A 21,640-nucleotide genomic window follows, 5' to 3' on the forward strand; every position below is an offset into this window, starting at 1 on the left:
AAATATGATACATCATCTTTTGTTTTTTCATTCAATGAAAAAATCAGATATGCCTAACACATTTGGTTTACATTTTTTACATTCGTAGCGTTGCTATCTTAGCGTTAAAATCCCATATTTTCAATGTTTGCTTATTATGACGAAACAGGTAATGGACACAAGCTTTTTCTAAATAAATCCATATAAGTTTTATAAAAATAAATAAATTATTTATTAATTTTTTGGTAATTTATAAACACCCCCACTAACAATTAACTTATGTTCCCGTACTTTACCCTCTAAAAAGAATCGTAACTCCTGTATACTACATTCCATTGATGTGGGACCTTCAGATACAAACATTTTTAACATTTGATGAATACGATCCAGGGACATTGATTCTAAATTCGTGAGCATACCCACAATATATGACCAGAAAACCTGAAAAAACAAATTTTTAATAAGTTCCGTTTTAATGTAAAAATTGTTTCCTTGAGTTGAGTTATAAAAATAGAAACTATCGCTATGTTAAAGTTTTCATTAAAAAAAAATAATCGTGAAACCAAATAAATAACAACTAACGTATTTAATAGTTTTAATACTTAGTTGTATTTTATACTTACACAAATATAACGATTTAAATTTTTTTTAGTACAAGTCAATTACAAAGGCCTGGTAAGTGATATACAGACTGCAGAGGTAGATTATCCATAAAGCAAATTAGACACGTGCCTACAGGCGCGAGGTTACAAAAGGACGCGCTCGTGGAAATTTTAAATAAAAAATTACAGTCCGTTGATATTGACATTTTTACAGGCATTAAAATACCTGTTATAAACACCACGGGTCCCTAATTTTTAAAACTGCCTTGCCCGCAAAATTTCTTAATCCGCCTCGGACAGACTATAAAATTAATGGAATTTATAAAATTAATCAATTTAGAGGCAGTGAGGGTGGGTTTAGAGGCAAAGAAAACCATCACTTATTTTAATGCCTATTTGTATGTGAAAGAAATTGTCATAACCACAGGAATAAGCACCCAATATAGATGGCACTTGCTAAAGTTAGCAAGTTTTTTTTAAAAGTAATTACTCTACCCACCTGCAACTCTTCTTCACGTTGATCATGAGCAGATGCTAATGCACTTTCCATTTCTTCCTCTTCACATGGCACATCAATTACACCCGTAGTTTGTGGTCGTGTTTTGGTTTTATTTGCTGCCGATCCTTCGATTAGCACAAATGTATTAGCTTTTTCCTCTCGTAAAACTGCGTGTGATTGCCAATAATGTAATCGTCGACGTAACATTAATGGTGGCACCTTCATCGACTTACATAATTCATCAATTGTCCAAGATTCTGATAAAATGATACAGAATTATAACGGAACTTCTTAAATGGTCATAAATTACTTACTTTTTTCTTGAAAATGCATAATAATCGTTGCTAACATTGGGGAAACCGTTAAATTCAATGTACGATTCTCCAATTCAATTTCTAACTCAACAAATCCTAAATGTGGTTTCCAACACAGCGTACGATTACCTTTCAATGCTTCAAAGCCTTTTGTATATAATTCAAATTGTTTTTTTACATCTGGCAACAATTCAAATGTTTCCTCCTTAAATGGTGGCCAAAACTGTGCGGATAATATTAAAGCTGTTGCTGGAAAACCTTTACTCTCTTCCATATAATTCACATCATTTTGTAAATTTGCATTCAAACGTTTTGAATCACAGATATCTTTTAACATGACTTCACAATAATGTAATTGTGAATCACCAAATCGTACTTTTAATAATTCTAGGTAACGTATTTCTTTTTCGGTATTGCAAGCACTTTGTGATAGTAAACGATCTGCTAATAGAGTTCGATATTCATTTACGAACAATTCTTTACTACCGAAAATATTTACTAACATTGAAATTATATCGGAAGTTCGGCGGGTTTTCGATGTTTTTGCTACAAAAAAAAAAAAATCTTTGTAAATAAAATTTTTTATATATAAAAAAAGTAAGTTAATTCAGACAGCTTTAATTTGAGAATGCTACTTTGTTATGATTCAAGTAGAAGGACAATTTTCATGTAAATTGAAATCGAAAAGCTTGAATATGAAAGTTTACTTATTTTGGACCCAAAAAATATTATGATAATGAAAATTCGAAATATGTGTAACCTGGAATATTTGATTTTGTTTTTTTCTGGTTTTTCGTTCAAAATCAACTTTATTACTGAGTAAGGTAAAGAAAGTATTTTAATAGCGAAAAAATTCTATCACTTTTCAACGAAAATATTCCTTTTGATTCAGAAAATTGAAGTTGGGGTTAACAATAGCACACCGAATATAACAACTTTTTTTTTATTGTATCATTAATGAAGAGTCAGTTTCAAAAATTTCCAAAAACGAATGCACCAAAACTTACTTGGATCAGCATCGATGGGATCAGGCATCCAAGTTTCCCAATCATTACTATCTTCATCCGATAAATACGCATCATCTAACTGCAATGCTTCACCTTTTACTAATTCATCAGCTAATTCACTTGAACCTTCTTCAGTTAAATTAGTAACAACACAACGAACTGTATCATCACGTGAACGTAAATATTTCCGTACTGGTTCCGTAACAGTATCCAAGAGTACACCAGTTGGATCTAAACGTCGTAGTGCGCGTATTGCCGCAATAAACGCTGTTAAAATGTCTGGCGTACTTACACCTTGATGTAATAAACGTAATTTTAACGCTTGTTGTAATTTTGTAGTTAATGTTGAACGTAAATCTGTTTTTGGTAAACATAATCGAATATCATCGATTATCGGTTGTGAATCTGGATATTCTGAAATGAATATAATAATAAAAGATTTAATTGATTGCATCTGATATTTTGAGTAAGATAGAATGTAAGCTACTTATATTTAACCTTTAACTGACATCGTTAATTTTACAAACATAATTCATACCATTGAGTATTTCTAGCTCACCTTTAATATCAACTTTTTTGCCCTTATTATTTATCCCTTATTATTTTGTATGTTAAAATTAAAAGAAAATAAAAACCCAAAAAATATAATTCCGATAAAAAAAAGTTAAATCAACGATTCGAATACTCCTCCATTATTTGCTAAAGAATATCCGAGTCGATTATAGAAATCTACCCGGGCCAGAAAATATAGTTTCTAGCACTTGAGGAGAAATATACGCACAATTTTCAACAATTCTTTGCCTAAAATCAATATCCTCTCGAAATTTCAAACATCTATCATTAGCGATTTAGACTGGGCGTTGATATATCTGTCGGGACATTGCTTTTTCCCCTTCAGATTACCCCCCCCCCTCTGAAATGTTTCTGATTTTAAATGATATAAAAAAAGAATCATTATGAAAAAAAAAAATTAAAATCGGAGCTGTTATTGAAGACTCCCGAGTAAAAACATTAATTGGTGCTACTAAAATAAAATATTTCCGATTTAATTATCTTCTCGATTCGGGAAGCAGCTTATCTTACTCACTGGCAACTTTAACTATTTTGAATTATCAATTATAAAACAGAATCTTACCAATAATTATGCAAAATAGTTGATCAATAATTATTTTTAAATATGTTTCATATAAAAATTGTGTTAATTTTTCATGATATGATATTAAATTTTGTCTAATTATTTCATCTTGTACGTCTTCTATCGATTCAATTGAACTGCCACAATAAATTTGCGTTAGCCATGACATAACAACCGTTTTTAACCACTTCAAAGAATAAAAAAACGAACAATGCTGTAATTTTTGATGGCAGAAATCAAATTAATAACTTACATTTTCAAAGTGTTTTAAATATGAAACATCGTAAACATTCTTGCAAGTTTCCTTAATGTGAGTTTCAATACGATTGTATATTAAAGATATAACTTCTTGAATCACTAACCGTTCCATTAAATCTAATTCTAAAAGTTTTCTGAAAAAAATTCAAAATTTTTATTATGTACAGTTCATACAAACGCTAAAATTTCAGCGCAATCGTTGATGTAAAACAAGTGAAGAGAAACAATTAACTGAGTTAATTGTTGAAATACCATGCATAGATAGTGTTGATTACTCTATCACATTACACATACATAAATGTCACACATACGTAACTGATATCTCCATATAATACATACTATACAATTTACGCCTAATTTGCGCCCTCACGGGTAAACAGTGATGTTTAAGAAAAAATGTTTCAAACAAAAGTTGTTTATTTTTTGATAAGGAGGATTTTTTACATTTAAACTTTTGTTCTATCTCTAACGGTTTACAAGATTTACAAGCTTGACCTCACTTTTTACGTCCTGAATACGCTGTAAAAATTTCAGCTTGATATCTTTTTTATTTTTTAAGTTATCGTGTTGACAGACAGACGGACAGACAACCGAAAATGGACTAATTAGGTGATTTTATAAACACCTATACCAAAATTTTGTTCATAGCATTAATATTTTCAAGCGTTACAAACTTGGGACTAAACTTAGTATACCTTGCATATTACATATACATGGTATAAAAATAACTACGAAAGATATAATTTTTGGAGACATGATACAATGTAAAAGAAAGTTCGATTATCTCTAACGACTTAATACAATGGAATATTGGAATACTACCGAGGTGACGAATGCCTGTTGAATTCAAATATCCTTTAAAACAGACTTTTTTCAACGTGCTATTTCAAACTATATTTTGTACACATTCTAAGTACTTGCACTGCAGTAGCAAATTGTACTGCGGAACGTTCATTTTCAAACTTGAAACATATCAAAACTTATTTGCGCTTCACGATGAAACAGAACAGACTAAATTCTTTGGCTATAATGTGTATTGAAGTTGAAACTTTGCTACAAGTTGATCTAAACAAAATCATCGATACATTTGCTGTTGAATAAGTCCGGCGTAAAAATTTTTTGTTTTGTAAACCTTACTTATGATTAAAAAGTTATTTCATTTATTATATTAAATATTTTTCAATTTCCAAATAAATAAAACAGATTTTTGTTTATAAAAAAAGGCGACACTTTGATGCCTGCCTATGGGCGGCAAATTCGTAAATCCGCCTCTGTACTTACTTATTAATTTCTTGGAAAGTAGAAATAATCTGCTGGCACTGACAATCACTTAATTCATAATTACACGATCGACAATTCAATAACTTTTCGGAATCATCTAATAAATCAGATGCCGAAAAAATTTTCAAACATATTTCGTAAAAATTTGATACAACTACATTATACTTATATGGCAATTGTGAAAATAACGTTCCATGTAAAAATAACTTCAACACAGACCGTAAACTTGATTGACCGTAATATGTTTTATCACAATCTACATTTAATATTTGAATTTGATCAATAATCGGTACTAATTGTAATATATCATCGTATAATATACGAACAGCATTCGCAAAATCGTCAATTTTAGTATCATTTTCACCAGGTATAATTTGTAATTTTGACCAAAATTTCGGTACAACAACTCGACGTAAATAACTTTGAATGTTACCCAAGATTATTTCGATTACATGATCTTTTATTCGTAATCGATTTATTATTTCAACAGCTTCATTTAAATTTTGTTTTGGTGAAGTTTTAATTTCCTAAAAATAAAAAATTTTTACATAAATTTTTTAATTCAATGTTTTGTATAAGGTAATATAATGTTTTTACTATAGACTGGTCGTTTAAAATAGGAAACGCAGCCGATATTTTCTCCCAATACAAATCATAATTATCTCCCATTTGACTCTCCATCTTTTACGTAATTTCAAAATTCAAAACATCAAAGCGAATTTCAAAATTCTCAAAAAACAATAACTTCACAAACATAACCAATCAAAACAAACTTGAATTTTATGTAATGGGTTCCGTTCAAACCATAGACACAAAACCATTATTTGTATGTCTGTAGACCATAGATTTGCTGTGGGCCTTTTCATTTTAAAATGTGATTACCTTTTGTTTCGGACAGTTTGTTAAAAATCTAATGTGATATAATGAAATATCTTGCATCTTTACCCAAATTATTACTGTCAGTCCGAAACAATAATGAATCGTAATCATTGACTTTATACTGTAACGTCAATGTTCGTAATTGAAATGAAAAGGTCTATGGTTCAAACAGAAAGTAGGATATATTGTGTTTTATAAAGGAGTATTCAACAATTAACGCAAAAAGTTCGAATCAGACGTTAATCTTGGTACACTCTTTATTATTATTATTATTATTATATAAAAGTGATAGAATTTTACTTATTTTGGTTAAAAAGAAAAGAAGAATCTCCGTTAATTTGTTTTATGAAAATGTATAATATGATTTTTCATGAAAATTTAAAACATTTTTTTTTTTTTGTTATAAATAAATAAAAATTGTCATATATTTTAAATTTTGTTTTATTTTTTAAATTTTCTATCCTATTTTTTCTTTCAGAACATAATTATTAATTAATTAATTATTTAGGAAAGGTAAGTATTAAGTTATTTATAGGGTTTTACATAAACCGGTTAGTTGTGTGGGTACAGCAGTTGCCTATGCTATCAAGGTACGCTGGTTCGTATCCTAGTTCGGTTAACATTTTATTTTTAAATTAAATGAATTTTTGCTGATGTTAAAACTTTTCCTCACTTTTTATAGTTTAAATTATCTATATAACTCGCCCTTTTGATATAAATACCGCCAGTTATACATATGTCATAAATCACTATTCTGTCAGGGGGTGGAATTTAAATAATCATAAATATATCTCACTCTTTAAAATCATGTTCTCCTGTTACAAAATATTAAAAAATATGTACAAAAATGACTTGGTTATGCTAAAATTTGAAACTTTTTAATAGGAGAACATGTTATATAGTTTATCTCACTCATATTCTCCTATTACAAAATATTAAAATTTGTATTTATAAAATAAAAAATCGCTCGTTAAGACCAAAATTTGAAATTTTGTAACAGGAGAACATGTTATATATTTTATCACAATTTTTTATAACATATTTGCCTATTACAAATTATTTAAAAAAATTTTGCTTGCTTTTTCGTTGTACATGCTAAAATTTATTCTTGTTAAATGAAATTTTATATAATTTTGTAATAGGAGAACATGTTATTTTACAAAAAAAAAATTAATTATGTTAGTCCCACTATCCTACTTATGTCATAAATCACTCTTTTGTCAGGGGGTGGGAATTAAAATAACATAAAATATACCTCGCCCTCTTACTTATTTGTCGCTTTTGGTTCTCATCACAATTAAAAAAATAACTTTATCTCGGCAAAATAATCTATTTAATTAAAAATTAAACAGACCTATGCTAGATACGAACTGAGGTACTTTGTAACCGAAAGCGACTGGGTTAGTCACTACTTCACTATTGACATGTTACAGTTATCAATAATGTAATATAAATACCTTTTACCCACCCTTTTTCAATAAATTTGTTTGCTTAAACTTAGTATTTATTTTTCTTTTACTAACCTTTTGTCATTAAATATGAATTAATAATGTTTATTTTATACAGTATAAAATCATTTTTCGGGATAACGTTTTCATTTTTTCTCAATTTTATCATTAAATTTTTTTATCAGTTCTTTGTTAAGTTTTATATTCAGTTTATTATTTATCATTTTCAGATTCTACGATCAAACATTCTAAAGAAAATAGTTTTAATACAAAATGGCAATTTTTTGAGTCATTAGACAGACCCCTAAGTAGCATTAGCCCTGGGCTCCACAAATTTACGATCCGCCCCTGAATTGCGAACCCCTTTTTATTGGTTTTATACTTAATTGTTCGGGATTTCGGAACCTTTAATAAAGAGTCAAAATTAATTGATATTTTTTTTTATTGAAATAATAATTTTTATTTTAAATTACACGATTCAAATACATAATAATTTAGCCTGTGTTTTGTTATTTAACAACATCAAGACATCATGATAAGACGCCGTCGATACAATGTATTTAACATAGTATTAATGGCCTCATATCGTGATGATATCTTGACGTTGTTAAGTAACATACATAGGTGTAATATTTAAATTTTAAATAACAGAATTACGAAATTTAAAAGAAATCTGTATTGTAAAAACATTCAAAAGAATTCACACATTTTATTAAATGCATATATTTTACAATTTCAAATATATCTTTTTTTACACATTTACTGTAAAACATGCTAAGATGAAGTGGAGTAAATGTATTCAGTAATTAAAAGCTTTTAATTTTCTAATTTATTCTTATATAAAAAAAATGAAGTTGAAGTCCTTTTAGCTCAAACAATATAAAATTTTGAGAATACTTTATCCCACTTCACCATATGATGAATTTTCACAGAATTAATATAGGAAAAATCGAGCATTCATTTTTTTAAAATTTAAATATTGAAATTCATAATATTTATATCATTTCACTTAGATTAAGAATCATTCCATTTGTAAATAATCGTTTGTAATTTTCAACATTATTTTACTTTTCACTTAATTGCTAAAACACATTTTAAAATTATAAAGAATCAATTTATCCAGCTCCAACAAGGATCGTAATAAAATTTACCCCAGAATGTTCTTCAATCGATTTTAATGGAAATTTATGCTATAATCTATTTATCCAAATTTTGTAATTTCCAAATGTTTCAACGCTTATAAGACAATTTCTTTTCGATTTCAAATTAGTTGGCATAACCTATGCATAATACAACTAGATAGTGCAGAAAATAAACTTTTTCAGTCCTATTTCAAGACACTTCATACCTAGGTAGTCAAGAGCACAAAATGTAGAGGCATGTTGTAAATAATTTTTTATTTTATAATATCTTTGAAGCGAAAAAAGTTTATTCTTAAAAAATTCGAATATTTAAAAGTTACGATATCGTTGCACCTGTTTCAGGTATATCGTGTAAAAACTAACTATCGTTTCATAATGTTTTAAAATTTTCAGATAATTTTTTCATGTCTCCTAATGTTAATCGTCAGATAAAATGATGAACGTTTCTAAAGAAAAGAGCGACAATCGCCTCATTCGGCAGTGTTTTAAAATTACAAATTCGATAATCCATCAGCTTCTCTACACATTAACTTATTCTAACAATAAATAGAATTATGAAGCTCGAATTCTCCAAAATTCAATATAATTTGAAAATATGTCGGTCAAATAATACTAATTCCTCCATAATGACATTGAAATAGGCCAGAGGTATTTTTAAAGTACAATTAGAGAAACTCTTTAAAATACACCTCAAAATTTAGAATAAGAAAATTATTTCCAAATGGACTTTAAATATACTAACTGTATAAAAAAATATTAAATTTTATCAAAAAAGAAAATGGCCAAATTATTAGATACGTTGAGAAATCAAAATCCACCTTTTTTAAATAGTTTATTTTACTTTTTTAGATTGTTGACGTTCGAGTGTTCGTTGTTTAGCTTCTTCATATAATGGTACAAGCTTCCGTTCTTTTGCTAATATTTTCAAAATTTCAACAATTAATGGTAAATAATTATGTTTTCGGCGAATATTTTCAATTTGATAACGTTTTGTTTTATTCTCTTCCTCCTCAACCAAATTACGTAATCTCGAAATTTCCGCCAATTGTGCATCTGTTTCCATACCAGTTTGTTCAATTTCTTTCATAATTTCATCGATACGACGTTCATAACTTGTTTTTTTATCCGAAACAATAGCCATTAGATTAAAATGTATTTCCCCTTCAGTATATTTCTGAATACGTTTCTCAATAATCGGTCGTACAACATCTAACCAATCACTGTCTGTTGGTATCACTCCCAAATCAATTGGACCAGCTTTTAAGCCATCCAATTCGTACAGTCGTCCATCGATTGGTAAATATCCAACAAAATGATAAACTTCATCATCTTTGGAGGATTGTTTCGAATCAAATTCGAATAAGGTTTGGCGTGCGAATGAATTATGAACAGTGCGTATTGTTTCTGAATTACTTAATGCTAAACCTTTCATATGACTATCAAAACTTTGTACAAAATCTTTGAATTCAGTCAATGTAGTGCCTAATTTTAATTCAGAATGTTTGCAATTTAATAATATACTTAATATCGCTTGTGTTGCACATGCATTGTTTATTACTTGTTTTGCAAAAAATATATTATCCAAACGATTATCCTGTACAACTGATCCTGTGGGCTCGTCATCTTGTACCCATTTAAATAAAAATATTAATCCATGGATTGGCCTGTTTATGGAAAAAAATGAATGAAATTAAAAAATATAATACACTTCAACGTTGCGGTTTCAAATACATAAAAATTAAAAATTATCTTCTATTCAAACCTGAATAAACGACAAAACTCAACAAATTTGACAAGCCCGTACTTTGATGTCACGTCCGTATGAAAATTTGAATTTCCGTTTTAGAAATTTTTAAATGCCCTCACTGAATTTGTACTTTTATTAATTAATTTTAAGTAATTAAAACGATATTAATTACTATAATAATGGTTTAGTTGAAATGTCCAGTCATAAAAGTTACGGAAGAACAATATTTGAACCAAATTTAAATTTCATGAATATTCTCTATTACAAGGTGCCATGATTACTATATTTAAAATTGCCACTTTGAACTTGCAGATCTCGTTTAAGTAGTAGACCAAAGACACCGGGCCATTAACAAAATTATACCTAATATTGTTATAATTGGGATTGTTTTTGAAGGAGTTGTACAAATTTTCAAAAGAAAACGTCTCGTTTTTAAACATATTACAAAAAGGCTTCAAAACAATTAAGATAAAGTTATACCGAATTAAGGTCTTTTGTCATTAAGCGTTTATAATACATGTGGGATCCAAAAACAAATAAGTTTTTATTTACTTGAGATTATTAAACAATTCTGCATCTAAGCTCCATAATTCTTCAACTTGAACGCCTTGTACACCTAGAATAATCCCAGATTTAATTGTTTGTGTTTATAAATTTTTTTTTCAAATAAATATTTATAAAAACTAACCAAATTCTTTAATTAATTGTGTAAATACACCAGGATCACTTTCAATTAAACACCAATTGCCTGCATTATCAGCCATTATTTAAAAAAAATTATAACAAAAAAATACACGATAAATGGCCTTAATATTCGAATATGATTTCAGCAAGTTTTTCTTTTGAAAATTGTCAAAGAATGATATTTAAATTTTTCGTTTTGAAAATTATGTTTTCTTGGTTAGGACAATTTCAATAACGATGTCGAATTGTATTATTTTTTTGTTGTAAATGAAGCTAAACATAGGTTTGTTAACCGTCTACATAATATGAATCTGACCACTATAATTTATGCTGCGAAAAATCTTTTTAAAAATTTTAATTTTTTTATTACATAATAAATTGTAATTTGAATAATGAAGCTGATATTATCATAGTTTTTATAGATTATGAAGAGGCTGGAATTTTATCTTTTATTCATCACTTAAGATGTAATTTCATGATGATGGGCGCTTGACGCTGGCTTTGAGCGCCAATTAAAGATTTTTATTTTTTCTTTGGGTCACGTATCATCATATCATCAAGTTTCCTTTTATGTTTATTAAAATTTCCTTTTTTTCTGATCGAGGTATTTTCAAAATTTATTTTAATTATTTGTAGTCAGTACGGAAGCCTGAATGGTTCATGATCAATTTATGAAAAAGTGGCGCTACACTAGCTTATTTTTTAAAATAGGGCTTTTCATTTACAAAATGATTCTTTTTTGTTTCGGACTGTTTTCAATCAAGTAAAGACATATCTTATATCTTCTTTCCTTGTCAAAAAGTGCTGCTTGAAAAAGATAAAATATATTTAAGTTTCTTAGGTTGAATAGTTTTTCGACAACTGTCCGAAACAAAAGCAAATCGATGAAAAGGTCTATATGTATTACCCACAAGTATAAAACCAACTTTCAAAAAGTGTACTTGTGACTTCCGTAAGTCAGATCTTTACGTTACGTTATTCTCTATGTTTATAGATCTCAGATACCAGTAAATTTTAAAAGCAACAAGAACAAACCATAATTTGTAAATTACAAACCTCACAGCCACAATTTTAACCGGTTAACAATTTTAAGCGGTTAAAAATTATTGGATTTTAATTTATATATTTAAAGTATAGCAAAGTATTTTTATTCCATGAATGAATATTTACAAATGTGAACATGTAATCAGATTCATAGAAATGTTTTTAAAACTTGTTTGATTTGAAAACATGTTGCAAAATGTGACAACTTTTTAAAAATAAGCATCGTTTTTTGAAATTGTACATACAAATATTCATTAAAGTATTTATATTCATCAAATTAGTTAAAGAAATTCCAGTTGCACAATGGAAGGTAACAAAATTAATTTTCTAGATGAGAGGTTAAATATTTAAAAAATGATTTTGATTTTAGGAACACAAGATTTGTGGATGCCATTTAAAAAACTTGAAAAAGTTATTCGTTTCACTTTAACCCGACCAACGAAACCAGCTTTATTAGCTTTAGAAGAATGTTTACGAAAACATAAACAAAACTTTTTAACACTCTTAAAAAATCAGGTAGGATAACAATTTTTGAGTTAAATCAATACAAAAATTAACAAAAAAAAAAACTCTTTTAGCCTAAGAATGCTGCACACCGTGAAGAATTAAATAAAGGAGTTCACACCGGAATTACAATGCCCGGTATTGGACATCAAATTTTGTCGAAGGAACTTGTTCAAGAAACTTTAATCATATCAGATATGTACGATTTAAACGAGTACATGGCCTTGGATTTACTCTGCACAGCTCAAATGTATTTATCAAGTTATCCCGGATTAACTCGTGGTTTGGTTGCTATTTTACTATATTATGATGGACGTAATGCATTGACTAACACTTTACGAATGTTAGTTCAAGCACGATCCGGCGTGCTTTGGACTTCAGATGCTTCTCCAGACGTTGTTAAATTCATTACTCGATTTACCGATCAATTATTAGCGGATGGCTTATTCAATAGAATTTTTGAATTGCTAAACAGCTTAGATTTATCAAAAGAGATCGAATTATTACAGAAAAATCGTGCTCTAGGTGGTCCAAAACATCATCGTCAAGTATTGGATTTATATGAGAAAATACGTCAAAATTTAGCGGATGTTGTTTACATGTGGGCAGCACAAAGTGGGCTCCCTCGTGAACCACTGTTTGCCTTGATTAATCATTTAAAAGTTACCAAGCTTGAGGCCGATTCCTCGGGTGGTATTGATAACATTACACTTACTTTACAAATGGGCTTGTTATATGCCTTAGACTTAAGTATGCTACAAAAAAATGAAGACGAAGACGATTTTATACGAAAACTACCATTGGTTTGCGATCAAGGATTAATTGATGCTCTTATTCAAGAGCTAACTCCTGATAGATGTAAATGGGAATCAGAAGGTTTACAAGCGTTATCAATTTTTGCATGGGGTTTGAGCTTAGCCACACTTCGTTTAAGTTTCTTTGCAACAATATCTACTGGGGCGACAGAACAAGCAGATGTTCTTGTAGATTATGCAATTCAAATGCGTGTTTTCGACTTTCTACATCGTGTTTACTTAGAAAATAAAGTTATTTTCAATGAAGAATTTTATATTCGTCGCTTGCATATTCTTATAACAGATTTTATTGTTTTGATGCATTCAAAAGTTAAAGATTTACGAATTCGTGCGGATGAAACAGCACGCACTATTCAACAATACACTCAAGAAGGTGTGGCTGCACCTGCAAATTTGCCGCAATACTATCAAAATTTATTGTTGGCTATTGCTAAGCTGTACTCGAAAGATACTCTTAATTTAAAGCTTATTTTGGATTACTGGAATAGTATTGATACTTCGGCACCATCTCGTTCGACTTCACGTGCGATTTCTCTGTTTAAATTTGTTCGACAGGCCGGAGAACTTTTACCACCAATTTTATTCGTACCTTACTTAAAAATGTTAAGTAGTTTAGCATCTTGCTCTCAAGCAGCGCGCCATACTTTTAATTTACTAAAACAAAATGGTCCAGGAAATAGTAGCGCCATTTCGTGGGATCATTTTTTCAATTCATTAAATCAGTATTACGCAAGTTTACGTCAAGAACAACCATCGCAAACTGATACAATGTATTCGATCCGCACACATTGTAAAGGAATTACTCCATTAGAATTGGATGGCTTGCATTGTGTCTTACTTTTGATTCGCACTGTAGCGACTCATGATGAATTCGCACGAATTGCATTGTGTGAGCATCCTGGGTGGGCTCCACTTAGTGTGCTTCTTGGTTTGGTTAGTTGTTCTGTCCCAATTCCATTGAAAGCTGATCTTTTGATTACTTTGGCAGCACTGGCAAAATCGCCAGAGACTGCTAGCCAACTGTGGAACAATTTAGAAGCATCCCAGATTATTGTAACGGTTCCAAGCACAAGTAGCTACCAACCACGTGGAGTCAAAACTGAGTTAGAAGAAATAGAAGCCCGAATGGAAGAGTATCCATTAACAATTGGATTACTTAAATTACTAAACGTATTAACTTCTTCGGGGGTTCCTAGAACCCTTGGTGTTGGTATCCGTAAACCTGGGTTTGATCCATATTTAACAATTATCATCGATTCGATTTTTATTAAATTCAATTCACGATCATATAAAAATATCGAAGAAAAATGGGAAATTGCAAATTTATGTTTGGAATTGTTTGTGAAATTTTTATCACAATATGATCCACAAGCGAGTGATTTTGCTGGCCTAGAACAAAAATCTGAAGCGAATTTAGCTCCAGGTTTTCATATTATGTTACAATTAAATAGCAAAACGGAACTTTTACGTTTAGTGTTATTTATTCTATTTGAAGGTACAAGACTTTTGGATACATATGCAACATTTGCGGGTAAAAAACAGTTAGAAACAACGACGTTGCTCTGTTTAAAATTATTAGATCAATGTTTGCAATTGCAACCGAAATTTTTCTCCTTTGTAACATCAAGTGGTTGCGCAATTTTGCTTACAAAATTAAATAAATTGTTATTAGGTATGAATCCTGGAACCGGAAAACCAGATCATTTACTATATATAACGAAATACGTTACATACAATGATTGGTTAGATGAACATGCGATGTATGCTGTTAAAATTTTATTAGTTCTCACCACCTCCGTGAGTGTTAGTAATCATCTACTTGGTATTCTTTCTGCTGAACCAATTGGATTAGAAATCATTTCTGGTTTCGTGGAGTGCATGAACGCTGATGATGACGAAGAATATGTTGAAAATCCTACTCAAGATGATAGCCCTAAAATTAAAAGTAACACAAAACTATGTATTTTAAAGTTGCTTAAACAATGTTTATCCTTACCAGCACCTAATTTATCTCATTATTTGTTTGGGTTTAATATTAAATCGGATATCAAAAGCACAGTGTTCCAACAGCCAGGAGTTATGGGATTCCCGTTTACATGTTTACATGCATTGTTTGCAATCTTAAACAAATTCTTGAAAAATAAGAGTGACGGAATTACATGCAATGGAAATGTTATAGAATCTGCGTATGCGATGTTATATTACCTATGCGCAAATCCACATACTTCTGAGCCCGTGCTGCGATTTATTCGATTAAAACATGATTTCCTGGAAAAACACATCGAAGCACTTCCATTAAACACAAAATGCGATGCAACAACATTAAATCAAATCTCGTGGCTGTTAAAAATGGTTGCAATTGAGATTAAAATAAGCTCTGAGAGTAATCATATTTCGCAGTTAAATTCATTAATCCGTTTATGTTTGGGTCATTCACAAAAACCGATTTCAATAAATACAGATATTGATATGATATCAAACAAGGAAGTAAATAAATCGATAAATCGATTAGTGGATTTGTTGAATAATTTGAAATTCGAAAGAGGACATTTACCTACTCCAGAATGGGATGAAAGTCTATTTGATAGTGCGTTAATGGAAAAATTACTTGTAAAATGTGAACACACTTTAGGTGGAATACGACTGATTAATATAAAAAAATTACATCGAATTTTAATGGATGAATTGGGCACACTACAAGGAGGCGCTGTTGCTACACAGAAGCAATTGATTGTCAAACAATTCGAAAAAGTATTAATGTACGCGATTAAGTACAATAATACACGAAATGAAGTTGCTGCATCTGTTCGATTTATGGAATCGTGGAAACAAATTGTAGAAATATTATTTATCACCGTTCCAACAGATGTTTTAAATCTACATTCGCGTCAAACATTCCTTGTTCAAATGTTGCATTCGCTGTTGTGCAAATTTGTTCCCGCTCATATAACCACTGAATTAGGCAACATCATCTCTGAATCAGTTTTAATGTTATTCGTTTGTTTACGACATTCATATATTATGGAAGGCAAACAAATTGCAATACAAAATACTGCAAATCAAAATACAAATATTACACTATATTCAAGCACGGTAACTTTGCAACATATTCTACGAAAAATTGCAGAATGGATAATTGTATCTGAAGTGACTGCGCAAAAAATACGCATCAACTTATATGGAGCTCTTTTACATTCAATAAATATTTTAAATGTTAAACATACAGCTGATTTGGAGAACAAACGAGTTCATGGAAGTAATTATGTTAATCGATTAGATAATTCAAAATATCGGTTTCAAGAACCGTTAATTTTGCTGGATGAATTATCTAATTTTGGAGAAAAATTATTTGATATATTGTGCCACGATTGTACGGGGGGTCATGATGTATCAAAAATGTTATCGCTTGCAACAATTGATAGTATGATCGAAATGGATTCAAACAACGAACGAGTTAAATTCCTATGCCTTCGAGGATATTTAAAACATATTATTGATAGTTTATTGGAAAGTGATAACAAATTACGTGGGGTTTTAGATTCTACACCAGAAACATTACGTCCACTATACTTATACGAATCAAAAATGACTGTGCTCTGCCGTATTGCAATGACCCGAAGTGGAGCACAAGTTTTGCTTGAACAAAAAATTTTAGGATGTTTAGCAACAATGCGTGTATTTGATTATCATCCAGAAATTAAGCAAAACACGAATACTTTAGACACAGATTTACTGCCATCTATAGAGAAACGCTACCATCAAATATTCTTCCCCCTTTTAATGTTTTGTGATGCTGTTATTACGTCATTAGGATCTGAGAATCAATCATCTTCAGTTCAAATTTTACATTGTTTAATTAGTCACTCAGAAACAATTGAATTAATTTTACGTAGTGGTAATCCTGGAATTAGTACAGGCGCACTCAAGGAACTAGCGTTACTTACGGGAGTGATAGCCCGTGTTACAAATCATAATACAAATATGCTTTTGGCAAATTTGGATGGATTAGGTGATAATACAGCGTTCTTTACTCGTATCCAAAAACTTATGTTGGCTTTGTATCCAAGATTTGTGTTAATTGAAAACGATTTAAGACATGTTGCGGGTACTTCGAATGAAATAATCGATGAAAAATCTATGAGACTGTTAAATTGTCTACAAATTTCTTGCCATCTTGCGTTATATGCAAGGAATTGTATCGTAGGACATGGAGTTGAGCATCGTTCATCGAATGTAATTTTCCCACCGACTTTAATCGAATCCCCCACCAACGAATATCGACATCAGTACAATAAAGTTGTAGACCAATCGCCTGGCCTGGGTATCGTAATTAAACAACTAATGCAAAGTGTTAAACACTACGATCAAGTTAAAGTAGCTTTGGGTCTATTAACGGATAAAATGGGCACAATCTCGAATATGAATAGCACAGATCTAAAAGATTTTATTCCAAATTTAAGTGATAAAATGAATATTATGGATTGTCGTATATTAGCGAATGAAGTACTCAAAAAACAGTTACATGATAAACAGAAAGAGATGAAATTTTGCAAATTTTTAATTGAAAATAGTTTGTATTTAATTTGGGCACATTTAGATTATTATATGTTGCGTGCTATTCCGAAATCAGCATTTCCACGATTTAGTGGAAATACTAGTACATTTGGTGAAAGTGCATTAGAAAGTGCATCAGAAGTCTCATGGAAAGTAACTGCAAATGATGTATATAATTTAAAACAGAATTTAGTTGGAGTATTTAATGAAACATTTAGCAAGAAATTGGTTGCCACAGCACAGGTATGTTAAAACAATAATCATTATTTTAGGGCTCACTTTCTTAATTGTTAACTACTTTTTTTTATTGATTGATTCCTGATTTTTTGTTTTAACCGAGTGCGTTTAAAAACCAACAAATTATACCAATACCTAAAAAATCATAGGCTTAGAAATGAACTGAGCGTTCCCTAGCCAGCTGTAAAGTAAATACGGGCAAAAATGTGTGAAAGCGACAACGAGATCGTAGTATCATAGATTATTATATTGGACGGTTGCTTTCTCTCTTTCTAAAGAGTGATCAATTTCATGAGAGCATTTTGCTTAGTGCATTCCGTATGTCAATAAAATATTGTAATTTCCGTCAGATTGTAAACGGGTGGCCAAAAACCACTGAACTAGCACTAACTCAACACCTATTAACGAAAATCAACTCATTGCGTTATTTTTAGTTGGTCTGGGTCGAGTTACTACGAGTTGGTATGATTCGTTTTTTGGAAGCTAAATTACAAATTTACTAGTTAGTTTACAATACGACGAAAATTACATATTACGTTGACATATATAAGCTAATACCGCCGAAATGCTCTAAAATATAGAATTTCGGATGGCATCATAGATAATGCTTGACCAATCGCCAAAAGAACTTGATCTTTATAATTTTTTCTTCCAAAATACTTGTGTACTGAATTTCATTAAATTCCGAAACAAAGTTGTGAGGTAACCCAAGAAAATTGCAACAATCGACAAGAATTTGTCTTTTCAAATTTCGATAGAACTCACAACAGTTACGAAAATTGAATTAAAAAATGTAAAATATTGGGTTCATTTGATGGTAAGATGCATACTTTCTGATAACAATTAATTAATACTTTAATCAATAAAAAAAATTACAATTATTTGAACAATTAACGTATAGTTATCGAGATCTCGCCTGAAATTATATGAGAAAAAATACAAAAGCAATTTTACAAAAGCATTTAAAAGCAAAGCATTTAAAAGCAACTTCAGTGTAGATTTAATTTCATACTCTATTTCTCCTAAACAATTAGAGATGATTATACTATCAAATCGGGCAACATCAGGGAACGCACACAGATTAAAACAACAAGTTATATTAACAAATTTTTTTTTAATATGAATTTATACAAACTTAAAAATAACACTACTTTTCTTTATTTTCCAGGAACAAACTGAAGCAAATCGTGGATTTATCGAAGCATTATTACGAAGAATAAAACGTTTAATACAATTTGTACCAGTTCATTAAAAAAACAGTAAATTCTTCGTATAATTAAGTGTCTTAATACTTTTTGTAATTGTAACTTTTTTTTTTGCTATTATTATATTTTTGTTAATACGAAATTAAGTCTTCAATATCTTGCGTCTCTTCAACAACCGCTTCATCCCATGGTCCATATATATTATCCTTATATCGATACCATCGTAAAAACCATATTGGGCACATTATATTTGTAAAAATTATAAATAATATAAAAACTACTGTACAAACCATGGATAAAGAGTATAAAAAATAAATACTAAGGAGGACCATTATAAAAATCAAAGGTACTTGGTTAGAAACAATTGATCGAAATTTCGGGAATAGGGTAAAATATTCAACTGCAATTGTCATTAAAACAAATGCGTGAAATGGCGATGACAAACGTGACGCTAAACAAATTGATCCAAAAATTGCTGCATTTAGTGATAGAGAACTTGACACAATCGCCGCTGATATACCATAATCAAAAAATATCAAATGTATGATCATCATAAAAGTAGCCATTGAATATATTGTGTCCGTACTAACAGTATCCGTTAGCGTATGTAATACAGGCGATGAAATATACCCGAATACTAAAAATATTAGCACAGTTCGTATATCTTGCCCAATCGCTGATATTATACCATCTCCATATACCAATCGATACAGCGCAAATCCAATCAAAGTGATTAAACTCGTGTATATAAATATGATTTGTGGATCACCCCAATCGTTGTGTAAATATACAAATGTTACAGAAAATAGGCAAATGGAACAGATTTCTTGTGTAAATAGACCAGCACCAATCATTGCGTCCCATAAACTCACTTCACGTAGTTGAACATTACGTTTTAAATCTTTTAAAAATGTTTTATGCGTATAATTGTCGGGAAAACCTTCATTTTCGTACAGGTTTTTCTTCCATACTTTCTTTTCTTTGGTATGCATTTTTTAAGTCTGTGAAGAAAATTAAAAATAAGCTGTAATAGATGTAATATCCAAGAATTTGTAAATTATATGTTAGATGCGTTTCTATTTGAATCAAAAAATGTATCCTCTATTCTTTAAATAGATACAAAACCCTTAAAGTTATAAAGCGCTACGTAGTTAATGACTTCGAAAGAACTGGGAATTGGGCTAAATGGCCAAATTAATTTGTTCTAGGGTATTCTGGAACGTGTTTTCTCAGTCTAAAAAATTTCAACGGTCTTAATCTTAAGACTAGGTATATTGCTTGAAGTAAACTCATGATAATGAAATATGTTGCCAGTTATGCAATTTTCCCAATTCTAATAGATTTCCTTGAGGATTCAGTTGAAATTTTCAAAAAAAAAATATTTAAATATTAAATTAAGAGCCAAGGAAAGGGCAATCAAAACGGACTTGATTAATAATTTTGACCATATGTGAATCTCTTTGGGAGATGAATTAATTCAGGCTAAATTCAAATAAACTTCTCTCCTGATTATTAGTAGTATAATAGGAAGTTCAGATCGAAATGAAACTATTCGAGAAAGATAGTTTATACTTGAGTGCATAAAGGTAAAAAAAAATTATGTACATTCACACTCTCTTACTAGTCGGTTTTATATTAGTTTGAACGACCTATCGAAGGAAAACCGAGTCGTGGTAAATAAACCTTTCTTACTAATTCCTAATCGCCTCAATAATCAACCCCTTGGAAAGCAGGATAATGAATAATTCGTTTCCCAAAGCCTTTAAATCTTTGTCGAACCAATTCGTCTTTTTTATGAAGGTATTCAAAAGCCATGACAAAGCTTCTTCCATCCCAGATAAACTCAGCCCAAACAAATTCTTACATGAATAAAATTTGTCAAATTTTCATTTCAATTATTTCTTCTCGTCATATCTTTGTTCTACAAGAACCGTACAAAAATTCATGATAAAAATTTATCATCCAAGAAACCTAATTTTTATACTTCCGATATTATAATTCCCCTTTTTCATAAATGTAAGATTACACCAACTCTCCGGCTTCTAAGACATGTATAATTTTCGCTTTACTATTGAACCTACATAAATACGTGAATTTCCCTATCAAATTACATTCAACAATAATTAATTACCTTTAAAAAAAATCGTAACAAAATTCAATTTTGCCAAATAAAAAGCAATTAAAAAAGAAAATTTTTACATAATTTTAAAAATAATAACTTTGTATTCATAATTAATCAAAATTATCTCTAAATATTTATGTTTACTAATCAATTTATAAGAATAGAATTAAGATATGCAAAAAAG

General features: G+C 29.9%; 4 protein-coding genes across 5 annotated transcripts; 1 reads left to right on the plus strand and 3 right to left on the minus strand.

Moving 5' to 3' along the window:
* Nucleotides 1–161: 161 nt before the first annotated feature.
* On the minus strand, nt 162–5,807 carry LOC123295454 (anaphase-promoting complex subunit 2). Of its 2 annotated transcripts, XM_044876816.1 has the most exons (8): nt 5,673–5,807; nt 5,076–5,602; nt 3,790–3,928; nt 3,537–3,723; nt 2,402–2,815; nt 1,395–1,940; nt 1,081–1,337; nt 162–420 (listed from the first exon to the last, which is right to left on the minus strand). In XM_044876816.1, exons 1-8 carry the CDS (start codon nt 5,754–5,756, stop codon nt 214–216), a joined length of 2,361 nt encoding a protein of 786 aa, XP_044732751.1. In that variant the 5' UTR covers nt 5,757–5,807; the 3' UTR covers nt 162–213. The 2 variants fall into 2 exon arrangements, with proteins under 2 accessions (XP_044732751.1, XP_044732752.1); XM_044876817.1 differs by lacking the exon at nt 162–420 and having other exon boundaries at nt 1,178–1,337; nt 1,391–1,940.
* A 2,073-nt stretch (nt 5,808–7,880) lies between these two features.
* LOC123295481 (ubiquitin carboxyl-terminal hydrolase isozyme L5) lies at nt 7,881–11,179 on the minus strand. The gene is made up of 3 exons (XM_044876855.1): nt 10,980–11,179; nt 10,844–10,907; nt 7,881–10,208 (listed from the first exon to the last, which is right to left on the minus strand). Exons 1-3 carry the CDS (start codon nt 11,053–11,055, stop codon nt 9,377–9,379), a joined length of 972 nt encoding a protein of 323 aa, XP_044732790.1. The 5' UTR covers nt 11,056–11,179; the 3' UTR covers nt 7,881–9,376.
* A 961-nt stretch (nt 11,180–12,140) lies between these two features.
* LOC123295445 (nuclear pore complex protein Nup205) lies at nt 12,141–19,446 on the plus strand. Its single transcript, XM_044876799.1, has 4 exons — nt 12,141–12,329; nt 12,390–12,535; nt 12,598–18,135; nt 19,298–19,446. Exons 1-4 carry the CDS (start codon nt 12,323–12,325, stop codon nt 19,379–19,381), a joined length of 5,775 nt encoding a protein of 1,924 aa, XP_044732734.1. The 5' UTR covers nt 12,141–12,322; the 3' UTR covers nt 19,382–19,446.
* LOC123295482 (phosphatidylinositol N-acetylglucosaminyltransferase subunit C) lies at nt 19,390–21,637 on the minus strand. The gene is made up of 2 exons (XM_044876857.1): nt 21,466–21,637; nt 19,390–20,335 (listed from the first exon to the last, which is right to left on the minus strand). The coding sequence occupies exon 2, from the start codon at nt 20,324–20,326 to the stop codon at nt 19,466–19,468; it is 861 nt and encodes a 286-aa protein (XP_044732792.1). The 5' UTR covers nt 20,327–20,335; nt 21,466–21,637; the 3' UTR covers nt 19,390–19,465.
* Between the last annotated feature and the right edge of the window lie 3 nt (nt 21,638–21,640).

Source organism: Chrysoperla carnea, chromosome 3, assembly GCF_905475395.1.
Source record: "Chrysoperla carnea chromosome 3, inChrCarn1.1, whole genome shotgun sequence".
Classification (NCBI taxonomy): Eukaryota; Metazoa; Arthropoda; class Insecta; order Neuroptera; family Chrysopidae; genus Chrysoperla; species Chrysoperla carnea.